Source organism: Cuculus canorus, chromosome 1 (assembly GCF_017976375.1).
Source record: "Cuculus canorus isolate bCucCan1 chromosome 1, bCucCan1.pri, whole genome shotgun sequence".
NCBI classification, from domain to species: domain Eukaryota; kingdom Metazoa; phylum Chordata; class Aves; order Cuculiformes; family Cuculidae; genus Cuculus; species Cuculus canorus.
Genome location: NC_071401.1, coordinates 66,881,876 through 66,895,538, shown reverse-complemented (window position 1 = coordinate 66,895,538; position 13,663 = coordinate 66,881,876). Strand labels below are relative to the sequence as shown.

General features: G+C 43.4%; 1 protein-coding gene across 3 annotated transcripts in view; it reads left to right on the top strand.

Moving 5' to 3' along the window:
• Positions 1-318: 318 nt before the first annotated feature.
• IL1R2 (interleukin 1 receptor type 2) overlaps positions 319-13,663 on the top strand; it is a 30,160-nt gene continuing 16,815 nt past the window's right edge. For 2 of the 3 annotated variants that reach the window (XM_054082675.1, XM_054082662.1), the window contains exons 1-8: positions 319-456; positions 2,139-2,266; positions 2,360-2,618; positions 4,982-5,156; positions 6,562-6,736; positions 9,652-9,717; positions 11,033-11,168; positions 13,271-13,416. In XM_054082675.1, coding sequence (XP_053938650.1) covers positions 431-456; positions 2,139-2,266; positions 2,360-2,618; positions 4,982-5,156; positions 6,562-6,736; positions 9,652-9,717; positions 11,033-11,168; positions 13,271-13,416 — 1,111 coding nt within the window. In that variant the 5' untranslated portion in view covers positions 319-430. The remainder of the gene's footprint in view (positions 457-2,138; positions 2,267-2,359; positions 2,619-4,981; positions 5,157-6,561; positions 6,737-9,651; positions 9,718-11,032; positions 11,169-13,270; positions 13,417-13,663) is intronic. The other variant, XM_054082670.1, reaches the window with a different exon arrangement.

Below are 13,663 nucleotides of genomic sequence, written 5' to 3'. Positions count from 1 at the left end.
ATGTTGTCCATTAAGAACTTTCTAAACCACATTATGTGAAGACTGCAATTATTTATCTGCTGACTATGCTGCAGGACACCTTTTGTACCCATGACAATTTTTGATTTGAGATAGAATGTGGAATAGTCATGTGAAGACATGAGTATATGCAGAATAGCGTTCGTCAGAAAAAGGGAAATTTAGTCATATGTTTAGCAGTCATTTCCCCTTTTTTTTGGGAAATCCAAATACTTTTTTTTCTCTCTCTCTGTGTCTCTGTTTCTCTCTTCCTCCTCTACGGAAGGAAAGAAAGTTGGGTCTAAAGTGCCGTTTGATTCTGACATAAATCTGATTGGGCAACAAGAGACAAATTTCCACTGTGTGTTGAGCTAAACCCTTTATAAGGTCCTCACTAGTGGTTTTCCGTCTTATATTGTTTCATGAGAAGCTAATGGCTGAAAGACTGCAGAACCACAGGTAAGTGAATCTGATGGAAATTTGGGAATGAAAACCTCCCCTAAACCCTCAAATAGTGTAGAGTTTGTGGAGATTGCTAGGTACTAAACCAGAGAATCTGGAAAGTTCCGAACATAATCAAATATTTTCACATCAGGCAAAAGACCTAAGGTGAGAGAAACTCCTCTGTTACAGAGTATTACATGTGAATCATGGGGCTTCTTAATGCCACAGAAAAAGCCCCTAGAACCAAGTCCATGTGTAGCTGAGAGGGGCTACAGCTTCATGCCAATGCCCTGGAAACCCTTGCAGATCTTGCACTAGGGGAGACGACTCATGGTTGTGAAAAGATATTACTGAGAAAGAGGTTGAGTTTGTGGTGTTGTAGATGTGACAATAAGCTGGAAAGAGTTTACTATAGTCAAACTATCAGACATCAGATAAGTATAGCTACTAGAACAGGGGGGAATTAGGATTAAAAACCACATTATAAATATGTGGTATATAAGCATGATTGGATAAACAGAAGATACCTGAAGGTGAGTATCTATGAATATTACTGTCTTATATTGGTAGAAATATATTTTTGCTTTTGGATACAATTTGAAGTAGTTGTCTGGTCATTTAATATTCATCTATCGAACAACGATAGATGGGCCAATGTTAAATGCATGCAATTTACATTTCTATGTATAAAATGGAAATAGTACGTATCATGTACATACGTGTACTATATTGCACTTAAATACATTACATAGAGCATAAACTGGTGCCAATATATAGCATGTTTTATGTCTTTTGTTACCCACAATGCACTGAGATAACACATAATCAGTCAACTGTGTAGCAGCAGCTGAAACCTCATGGCAGACCAGAAAGCATTCAGTGACGTACACAGAAGCTGCCTTGCCCATGCCAGGTGAATACATGAGCTTTAATGAATAGACTGGCAGTGGATAGTTTTTTTTCCTTAATATCACTGTGGCTAATTTTTAGGGAAGTTGTTCTGGGTTTTCCTCATCTCTTTTTAGCACAGATAGTAATAGTATCCATGCAGAAAACTCACTTGTGGACCAACAAGTTAGGGGTGCATGCCATTGGAGTAAAAGATTTTTGCCCCACGAGAAACATTTGTAGGAGACTTTGAAATCTTGGCTCTGGTTACAGCAGGAAGTTTGCCTGCAGACTTATCCATGCCAGGCAGACTACTTTGGCAGCCTCAGTGGGTAAGTCAAAGTGACACAGGATCTAATGAGGTTCACACAGCCTTGGGAGACACCTGAAATGACTGCTTAAGTAGCTAAAGTCAATTCTATTGCATCTTTGGTCTTGTGTTCACCCAAGCTATCTGCACTACAGTTAATTCAAAACACTTGACCCATCTCTTGGTCACATCTTATTGCAAAATAAGCAGAGCTAGATTTTTCCACCTATAGCTATTGCACCGATAAGCCCTGGGAACAGCAGTGTGTTGTTTGCATCTCCTGGAGTGAAAGGAAAGGGGCAGAAGTGGTGTTTGTGCCAACCCAGATGTTCTCGCTTCACAAGTCAGCCCCCACAAACTAGGAAGGAAGAAGCCTTTCTGCTTACTAATTGTGAACCAAAGCTCACCAGGTCTGAAGTGAGGAAACAAGCAGTTAACTCTTACATTAACATTGAGTATTTTCATTGTATCTTCTGTCTTGTGATAAACTTTCCTGTAGATTTCAAGATACTTTCCCTCCATCCTCTTTTAATTTCCTACGCAAAGAAATGTGTGGGTTCTTCTTTGTCCTGGTGATGTCCACAGCAGGTGCCTCTGCTTTCAGACTCCAGCAAGTCAAAAGCACAGGTAAAGGCATATATTTTTCTTTTCTTGTCTCCCTGTCCCTTCTTTTAATGTGCCTGGCTGACAGTAATGTAAAAATATCTCTGATTTATACAGAAAACTGCCCAGATCACACCGTGTTTTACAAACACTACTATGAAATGCATGGAGAACCTGTGGTTCTGAAATGCCCATTCCCCAGATACAAACATTTGGATATTTCTGCCTTGACCTCTAATATCACATGGTATAAAAATGATTCAAAAGCTATGATATCAGGAAGAGATGAAGATCCAAGAATCTGGGCGGCAGGAGATGCTCTCTGGTTTTTACCAGCAATGCTAGAAGACTCAGGAGTATATATCTGTACCAGAAGGTGGGTATTTAGAAGAAAATCTAGTGTACTAACAAGATAACTATGTCTAAAATACATTAACCTGATTCTAAACTACAGTTGTGTTCAGATCATGCCTGGATAAGATAATTTCTTCAATGACTTTGTTGGAGAAAAAACATGGAAAGTCTGAACTCTTAAATGCATTGTATGTGTCCTATAGTTACATATACTGAAATCTGGACAAATTGTGACACAGTATTGGCACTCTGGCTATGATCTCACAAGAAAATTTGTTCACATGAAAATTTGTTCTCACATGAAAATTTGTTCTGGCTTATTTATGAGCTACTCAGGGCTGTGGGGAACAGGAACATGCTGCAGAACACAACCATCATGTTACAGCTCCAGAAAAGCAAATAGCCTTGTTTGTACTTCAGATTGTCTTACAAAGCATATACCAAGGCTCTGGAGTGGCTTTCTTCTTCCTTCTTCCTTCTCACTGGTGTTTGCTTTTCATCTGCTTCATATTTTAAACTGCACTTTCATTGCCTTCGTTTTGGTGGAAGATCTGTCGTGAGACCCATTGTATATTTAAGAGGCTGGGAACAGGCTTGTGATACTGCAGTGGGCTGTGACTTGGTCACTTTTTTCTGAGTATCTGACAGCCTGCTGTACAGTTTCAAAAGAGGTTCCAGTGTCTGGATTTGTGGGGAACTGAGGAGAGAAAGAACACCTATCACCTTTAAAGCCTGAACTCCAGAAGGTGTCCTGCCAGCTGCTCCTTCCAGTTAGTCTCCCAGTACACCCTTGGCAACTGGCGTCTATGGTGGAAAAACATATCTCTGCATACCTGGAGTTGCCTGTGTAGAGAGCAGTTTCTTTGCTGATAAGGCACGCCTCACAGTGATGTATGTCAGCAGTAGAAGAGACAGAGAGACAGAACTCAAGTAATAAAACATGCTCAGCAATGATTGTAGTGATGGGGCAGAAGAGAAGGCTGATAGCGAGGCCAAAACAATAAAAGGTTGCAAGCGTTATCCTAGAGCACAAAGCAGTTGCCCGAGATCTAGAAGGGTGATTTTTAATCCCCTTTCTAGATTAGTCTGCCTCGGTTCCTCGATTTGTAACACTTTGGCAGTGTTACTGACAGCAGCAGTAAAAGGTTGTGAAATCTGTTTGAAAAAGACATGCAAGAGCAGAGTACATAGCTTAATCACTAACATTATTAGAGGATTAATGGAGTACAAATTGTATTGCCTTTGCAAATCATCTGACAGGGAAACCACTAGAATTTTTTCAACACTCTAAAATGAGGGCAGAAGAAAATTATCACAGATATTTGCTTCTGCTGAGCGTGTATTTTGGATTTAGGTGACAGCCCATCACAGTGCCCTAGCAATTTCACAGAAATCGTTTGGGTTGGAAGGGACTTTAAAGATCATCCAGTTCTATCCCCCACTGCCATAGGCAGGGACATCTTTCACTGCATCAGGTTGCTCAAAATCCAATCCAACCTGGCCTTGAACAAGTCCAAGGATGGAGCTTCCACGACTTCTCTGGACAACCTGTTCCAGTGCCTCAACCACCCTCACTGTAAAAAATTTCTTCCTAATGTCTAATCTAAATCTCCCCTCTTTCATCATAAAACCATTATCCCTCGTCCTGTCACTAGCACAAGTCTGTCTGGTCACAGTCCTCAGTTGCTCTCCAGGAAATCACAGCTCGGATCCCTCAGCTTCACTTCCCCTTGCAGGGGTCAAGCAAGCTGGATGCATCTCTGAGGAAGGCTTTCAGAGATTGTAACAGACATAGATTAAGCACCTTTCTACCCCAGCTGGGTATTCCTTGGGACTGGAAGTGATTGTCACTTGGAGTCAGTAAAAAAAAAATATTGCACAACTTTCAAATCCGGAATACCTTCTTTTCTATGCAAAATAATACATACTTACAGAAATGCCTACAGGTTGTGCAATAGTAACTGCAAATGGCTTTTAAAACGTGTTAAGTTTTTTATTTCATCCTTAGGTCCTAATCATCAGGGGTTTCACTGTCAAGACCTCTTTCAAGGAAATGGTGAAGGGTTCATGACATACCTGCTACTGCTTAGGAGAACATATTCTCCTCCTTGCAAAATTAAAAGCATACTATAGCCTAAGGGTGCACAGCAAACTTGGTGTACAAAAAAAGAAAAGAAACGACTGAAGCTCCAAGGCAGACATGTGTCAGCAACATGTTTAGATTTTGCCAAAAAAATACCACCAGTGATTTTCCAGGATCCCTCCTGGGGTGATCTCAGGCTTGGCCTCTTAGAGGCAGCTAAGAAGGAAGTGAAGCCAAGAGAAAACCAAAAGTGTCGACTCGAGTCACTGGTGGGTGCTCACCTCTCCCTGCTCTGTCTGCAGGAACTCGTCTTACTGTGCCGAGGTCTCCATCCATCTCACGGTCGTGGAGAAAACAGCTGCTCAGGAGATTGCCTATTTCCAGGTGCTCTTCACTTTCACCTCTGGAAAGATTGTTTGCCCTGACCTGTGGGATTTTACGCCAAACAGGACAAGCCCGGAGCTCAAGTGGTACAAGGTAGAACTTTCACCTCTTCATTGTGGAAATTCTAATCCCATGCTGCTTGTGAAGGCACATACGTTTCCTCTTTCTGGTTTTCCTGAATGCCATGTTGTTAAAGTAATGGGCACAGCATAATATATGAGAATTTTGGGGCAGGTGCATATATTGTAAGAAGGTTCCCTGGGGTTGATTCAGCAAAGGGTGAAGGTGCTCCACATGTGTAATTTCATGGGCAATATAACTGCTTTTAAGGATACACTACATACCCTGACTCCTGGGTTTGTCACTGCACATCAGGCTCTTCTCTTTGGTGCTGCGCTGCTTTTCTTGGCCCCTCTAGTGAATGCCATAAAGTAAGATGCTTTCCCCACGTGAGCTGTTCAGATGGGATAGCTTTCATTAGTCAGTTGGATTATGGCATTTGGAAGTACTAGATTCATTACAAAATGCTTGTAGCTTTCTATTGGATAACTTGCAAGTCCATGGCTTTTCAAGTAGGCGAGACAGGCTTTGCCTTGAACATCAAATATCCTTCATTTGATCATCCTCAGCTGTATAATCTCTCACTGGACAGCCCAAGATTTTTATATTTTCATAATACCTCGGTTTAGCTTTCATTTACACTCCCACTATGATTGTATCATTCTTACCATAGGATGAAATATCTAAGCTGGCTTCATGCAGCAGTGCCTATGTTGTGTTTGGTACCATACTAGCAAAATACTCCTGCTCAGGTTGCCCTTTGAAAGCAGGCTATAGCCCCCTTATCCAAGTAAAATGTTGTCCACGTCCCCCAATACGGTTCTTGCTATTCGCTGTCAGAGTTATGCTGCCTTCATGGAGAAGGAACATCATTGCTTTTAGCAGGGCTTCAACTCAAGTGTGAATAGAGCATTAGTGAGCAGAGCAGGAATTCAATCAGTTTATGAGATCATGTAGGGTAAGTAATAGTTTTGTGAATACCTGTGGTATTATTTGTATTTGTCTTCAAAGAATGCCTTAGAATATTACTCTCATGAGATCATGTATGGAAAGTAATAGTGTGAAAACCTTCATGATTACTAAAATGGTTTTGTCTTAGAAGAATGTCTTTGATGATTGCTATCAAGAGGCTTCAGGAAAGAGCCTATTATATCTGTTCCATCTTAAAATGTGCCCTTTATTGAAAAGCTACACACACATTATAGATAGATTAAAACAGCAGTTCTTCACACTTCATACAGTGCCTCAGAGCATTTTAGAGATGGATACATGTTTGAAGAACTTGCCCTTTGGTGGGAAAGTGGAACTGCTCAGCTTTCCTGGAGAAAAGCGGACTTTTATTATAAGAGAAACAAGGATAAGTAATTTTGGCTGGAAGACACACAGAATGTAAACACATCTACTTGAACCATAACACCAGCTGCTCTCCTTTCTCCAGGATGCTCTGCCATTGGAAGACAACAATGAAAAATACGTAATTCTGAAAGGTTCGAATTCTCTGATCATAACTTCTGTGCTACCAACAGACTCTGGCTATTACACCTGCAAGATGTCATTTCCATATGAAGATGTAACGTATGAAATCACCAGAACAATTCATCTGGAGACTGTTGGTAAATACTAACACCTTAAAATCATAGAATAACCAGGTTAGAAAATACTTCTTGGATCATCAAGTCCAACCATTCCTATCTGCCACTAAACCATGTCCCTGAGCACCTCACCTACCTGGTTTTTAAATATCTCCAGGGATGGGGACTCCACCACCTCCATGGGCAGCCTGTGCCAGTGCTCAATGACCCTTTCTGCGAAAATTTTTTTTCTGATATCCAGTCTGAACCTCCCCTGGCAGACCTTGAGGCCATTCCCCCCTTGTCCTGTCCCCTGTCACTTGGGAGAAGAGTTCCAGCTCCCTCCTCTCTACAACCTCCTTTCAGGTAGTTGTAAAGAGCAATAAGGTCTCCCCTCAGCCTCCTCTTCTCCAGGCTAAACCACCCCAGTTCCCTCAGCTGCTCCTCGTAAGACTTGTTCTCCAGCCCCCTCAACAGCTTCATTGCTCTTCTCTGGACACGCTCCAGAGCCTCAACATCCTTCTTGTAGTGAGGGGCCCAGAACTGAACACAGTATTCAAGGTGCGGTCTCACCAGTGCTGAGTACAGGGGCAGAATAACCTCCCTGGACCTGCTGGTCACACTGTTTCTGATACAAGCCAAGATGCCGTTGGCCTTCTTGGCCACCTGGGCACACTGCTGGCTCATGGTCAGTTGACTGTCAACCAACACCCCCAGGTCCTTCTCCTCCGTGCAGCTTTCCAGCCACTCTTCCCCCAGTCTGTAGCACTGTACAGGGTTATTGTACCCCAAGTGCAGGACCCGGCATTTGGCCTTGTTAGACCTCACATCGTTGGTCTCAGCCCAGCGGTACAGCCTGTTCAGATCCCTCTGCAGAGCCTCCCTACCCTCCAGCAGATCCACGCTTCCACCCAGCTTAGTGTCATCTGCAAACTTGCTAAGGGTGCACTCAATGCCTTCATCCGGGTCATTGAATGAAATGCCACTAAGTAAATAATTTCTTCATTATTAAAACTCAGGAGAGAGGCTCATACTTGGCCTCTCAGCAGTGCCAAGGGAAGCGGGGTGCTCCGGGTGGTTGCTTTGGCACCGACGAGTTTCCCACAGCGCCGCACCAGGGCCGGGGTCACCTCTCTGCCTCACTTGCGTCACATTTAGAAGAGGCGGAAACTCGATGTTGCAAGAGCCAGCGGTAGTTAAACCGAATAATTCATGTCGGAGGGGAGGAACGGGGAGGAGGGGCGTCGCTGCAGGCGACTTCAGAGGGCTCAGGAAACAAAACACTTAGTTCGCGGTCAGGATCGGGCGAAAGCCGCTATTTCGCAATAGGGTACGCAGGTTCGGGGGTGCCCGGAGGGGCGCTATGCACCGAGCGGCCAGCAGGGGGCGGCAGCGCAGCGCCACCGCCCCGACAGCTGCGGCCGCGGCTTCCCCCGGCACCGATTGCTGAGACGCCTCTCTGGCGTTGGAGCGCTGAACGCGGAGTTGCCGGTCACAGAATCACAGAATCACAGAATCACAAGGTTGGAAAGGACCCATTGGATCATCGAGTCCAACCATTCCTAACACTCCCTAAACCATGTCCCTAAGCACTTCATCCACCCGTTCCTTAAACACCTCCAGGGAAGGCGACTCGACCACCTCCCTGGGCAGCCTCTGCCAGTGCCCAATGACTCTTACTGTGAAGAATTTTTTTCTGATATCCAACCTGAACCTCCCCTGGCGGAGCTTCAGGCCATTCCCTCTTGTCCTGTCCCCTGTCACTTGGGAGAAGAGGCCAGCTCCCTCCTCTCCACAACCTCCTTTCAGGTAGTTGTAGAGAGTAATAAGGTCTCCCCTCAGCCTCCTCTTCTCCAGGCTAAACAACCCCAGCTCTCTCAGCCGCTCCTCATAAGACTTGCTCTCCAGCCCCCTCACCAGCTTTGTTGCTCTTCTCTGGACACGCTCCAGAGCCTCAACATCCTTCTTGTGGTGAGGGGTCCAGAACTGAACACAGTATTCAAGGTGCGGTCTCACCAGTGCTGAGTACAGAGGGAGAATAACCTCCCTGGACCTGCTGGTGACCCCATTTCTGATACAAGCCAAGATGTCGTTGGCCTTCTTGGCCACCTGGACACACTGCTGGCTCATGTTCAGTCGGCTGTCAACCAGCACCCCCAGGTCCTTCTCTTCCGTGCAGCTCTCCAGCCATTCTTCCCCCAGTCTGTAGCGCTGCATAGGGTTGTTGTGCCCCAAGTGCAGGAGCTTGTGACTGTTCTGTTTTTTTACGAGTATGAGGTGGGCATGCAAGGATCTCAGCATCCAGTGTGCAAGAGTCTCAGCATCCAGTGTGTGAGAATCTCAGCATACAGTGTGCGAGGGTCTCAGCATGCAGTGTGCAAGAATCTGAGCACGCAGTGTGCAAGGATCTCAGCACACAGTGTGCAAGAGTCTCAGCACGCAGTGTGCAAGGATCTCAGCATCCAGTGTGCAAGGATCTCAGCACGCAGTGTGCAAGGATCTCAGCATCCAGTGTGCAAGGATCTCAGCACACAGTGTGCAAGAGTCTCAGCACGCAGTGTGCAAGGATCTCAGCATCCAGTGTGCAAGAGTCTCAGCACGCAGTGTGCAACAGTCTCAGCACGCAGTGTGCAAAGATCTCGGCATGCAACACTCGTAAAAAGGACTGTGCTTGGTGCCTAATGTTCCTTCCAAAGGACATTCACTGATCTGCCACAAATTGCTCACGGTGCAGCTTTCAGGATGGAGACATGAGCTCGATCCTATTTGTCTCCAGAAGCACTCATGTCTGGGCTCGAAATTGGAATTTCTCTCTTTGCCAGTAGGTTTAATAATCAGATGCTTTACTGGGAGACGAAAGATGTTGAACAAAGTGGCATGTTTCTATCTATAGTTCTGGGGCAATGCCCAGATTTTCTGTTGCACTAGCACCGACTCTGTTCTTTTTCTCTCTGCAGAACAAGAAAAGAGATTTACCCCAATAATTGTGTATCCAACACAAAAGACAACATCAGCTGCTCTTGGTAAGACCCAACATTTATTTCTGGAAGCATCTAATCAAGAAAAATTAGAGCAGGGTGGTATGGGGCTGACGGTTGGACTGGATGATCTTAGAGGTCTTCTCCAACCTTAATGATTCTTAGATTCTATGATGTAATTTGTTGGTATAAATTGTCGTAGTTCTTTTGATCTCAATTAGATTAGCTGAGGGTAGATGTTGGAGCAGTTTTTGCTTCTGATTGTCTACAACCAGATGCTGTCTGCCATGTAGGAAAAGCTGCAGAACTGCTGTATGTATTAGACACCAACAAAGCAATAAAAGCATGTTTGCATGATTAGGTCAGTTGTCCAGAGCTGCCCTTTCACTAAGAACTCTCTTTTTTTCAATATCTCCTCAGATTTGTCTAGGTTATCTGGTGGCTTTGAATAAGCCGTCTAGCTGTTTTGGGAGGAGATATTTTTCATTGCTTTTTACTGTTTGAACTAGACAGTCATTGTTAGTTAGGAAGTACCTTGATAGGATATCATTTTTTCTTTGGCAATTATATTATGACAACAAATTTCTGTTGCATTTCCTTTTCTCAGAAAGTACATTTTACACTAAGCTTTTGAATTTGGGTACTGGACATACAGCTGCGTCCTATGATGTCTTAGTTTTTACTGCCACTTTTCTCACTATCAAAGTAGGACTACTACTTTTACTACTACCACTAATTTTCTTTCCCTATCTAGCTCTGTGGGGTATTTTGTATCCCTTTTGTCACCATCTGCACATATATAATAATAAAATTGTATGCATTTTCAAGTCCTGTGTTTTCCATATAATATAGACTAGTTTGAAGGGCCTTTGTCCTTAGCTCTGAGTTAAAATAATTATAGCAAAAATTCTGAATTTTTGTGGAATCATACTGTCTCTGGAGGTTCCATCTTGAGCTGAATGCTCTTGCCCACAGCATCTCTGAATGAATCTACCCTGCTGGTTAGTGTAGTTGCTCCAGAGCAATAAATCACACCATGCCTTCTGGGCTGTAGTAGGTGGGAAGGAACAAGGCCACAAGAACAGGCATCTGCTCTTGAGGAATGTGTCTAGTGCAAGAGTTGCTAATTGTTGCAACTGGAAAGCAATTTGGTTAGGAGAAGGAAGGACTGCCAAACTGAGGGGTCTTGCTGCCAAGGAGTAGATCAAAAACAATCCGTGGCTTAACTTCAGTTTTGAAGTTCATTGATGCGTGACATATGTAGGAACTTGATCTCCCACTGGAGATGTTGGTTTTCACCAAGAGAAAGATTAGTTCTTCATATATATCTGAATTTTTTTAATCTTCATTTTACCAACAGGCTCAAAGATGACTCTCCCATGCAAAGTGTTTGTTGGACTGAGCAGCCATGTCCATACTGATGTGGAATGGCTAGCAAATGACACCACCGTCAGCGTGGTTTACAAGCAAAGCAGAGTTACAGAGGGAGAACGACAGTAAGTCAGTCTGAAAGTGTTTCACTGTGCTTGTTCTTTTAAACTTCAGTATTACAGGGTGCAGTTGAATGCCAGATAATGAAATGGAATACAGACAGATCTGAAGGTGAGAGCTGAGAAAGAAACAGGCAGGCAAGCAAAAAATAAAATCCTAAATCCAGTCTAGACAGTGTTAAATCAATTCTTTGTCTCTGTTTTTTATTTAAGGTATATTGCAAATTAGCCAACTTCGAGGCTTAAACTTTAAGAACACTTGTTTGGGCAGCTGAGCTCATGTAAGAGCTGACTGCAGTGGGAAGCAGCGGGAAGCAGTGGGACTTGATCCTTCCCAGTGCTTCTCTGATCTCTCTTCTTGCCCTGTGCCAGCAAAACAGAAGCATCTTCTCTCTGGCAATCATGAGGTTCTCTGACAACACTAAGACAACAGAAAACTATCCAGTGTTTTATATTTTTTTCTCCTAAATATCATTGTTTTTCCCCTTAGTCTTGTTCTTTTCCACATTAGTGAGTAAAACTGACTCACTGAGACACCCATCCAGTGAGTGCTAGAGCTGGCATGAGGAAGCACTGGGGGGATGCTGATGGGAGGGAGAAACAGGATGTCCCACGTCCTTTTGTCCTACACCATTGTCTCTCCCCATCTTGTGGAGCCTTCTCTCAGCTGCCTCATAACTGCATGCCTCAAGGCTTTTCCCAATAGGAAATGAGGGAAATGATCAGCTTTCTGTACCTGTGACATGTCACCCAAGCAGCATTAATTTCCTGCATGCAGGCATGCTTCTAGTGCTTTGAAATCTCTTCACTGAGGTCCAGGTTGGCGTGGTTAGCTCTCATTTGCTGAAGCTGAGAGAGTCCATGAAGATCATTCGTCGGTTGGACTGGATGATCTTTAAAGGTCCCTTCCAACCGAAATCTTTCTATGATTCTATGATCATCACCATCACCTTTATAATAGTTGCTGGGTCTGTACTGGTCAACAGAGCTGGGAAGTCTTGCGGGCTCTGGGATGCCATTGTTTCTGCTGTTAATGGTTAAACTGTTTGCTCACTGACTGGCACCTTCCCAAAGAGCTCCTGTCTATCAATTAGGGTTTAGCATGGGGCAAAGGACCATTCCAAACAGAGCTTGTGAATGTGGCATCCCTATTTTGTGGGACAAGAGTGTTTAACAGTTAAGGTTAACTGGTTTGGGCCATCTATGGCCATCAGTGCTAGATAATAACCTGGCTGTGTTTATTTTATTGTCCAGCTGCACCCACAGGTAACATGGTAACCAATAATTTTTAATGTTGATTACACAGATAGGTGACAATGCATTAAAAGTGTGGTCAAGAGCCATAAAATGTACTGTTGAACAGCTAGTCTCTGCAAACTTTAGAGTAGAGCAATGCATGTGCTTTCTTACTTGGACTTTAAAAATTATTTTTATTATTACTACTACTGTAATTATTGCTTTTATATATTATTGTATAATTGAATGAGGACAGGGACCATGCCTGGTAGGTGTCACATGGAGCCTACGGTGTGTAGCTAGAAAAGCACTTCTAAATAGTCGGACTGATGAAGCAATGAGGTTGAAAAAAGCTGGAAACATCCTAGACAGTTTCTTGTATTGAGCTTTTCGCTTTGGGTGTGTAATAGATAGGAATGGTGGATTAGTTTCTTGAGTGAGCATTTTCAGGCCTACATTGTCCATATTTCCTTTTCCAGCTGATAGTAAGAATTAATCATCTCAGAAATGAATAGGTGGTCAGAGAGACGGAATTAGGTCCTTCCACGATGCTGTGTAGATAGTTCAAAGATATACAGAATTCTGCTTGCTTTTCTTCCCCATCTTTTCTTTATTTTTTTCAAAAGAAATCCAGATCTTCATTTTTTCCTGGAAGATTCAACAAGTGCAGGATAAGTACTGCCTGCTGAGACTCAAACAATTGGCACAACTGGTCTGGAAGACACAGGCATCCTCTAGTGCCAATGGGCTAGTTCAGAAATGAGCAACTATCCAATGCATTTTTTTTCAGTGTGCTATTAGAATGAACACATCAAATGGAGAAAAGCCAGGTAATGAAAGGATTTAACATGAAAGTTTTCTTTTTCTTCCAGAGAAATTGTAGAAAATGGTGAGAACTTCATTGAAGTGCCACTGATTTTTGATTCTGTCGAAGAAGTGGATTTTTACACAGACTTTACATGTCTGGCCCGGAACACATATGGCTACCAAGTACTGCCAACAAGGGTCAAGCAGAAAGGTAACCAGTTTGCTTATTTGGGATAATTATTCCAATGATAAATTATCATCCAAGGCTTTTATACTGACAGAGATAGTATCAGGATGAATTATTGACTGAGGAAACTTAGGTCCCTTCCAACCCAAATTATTCTATGATTCTATGAAAAACTGGTTGCCTCTTTCACCTGTAGACTTTGGAACAGCATGTTCACAAAATATACCTTTTTGTGGGCTGTTCATTGACATTTTCTGCAGGGGTAAGGATC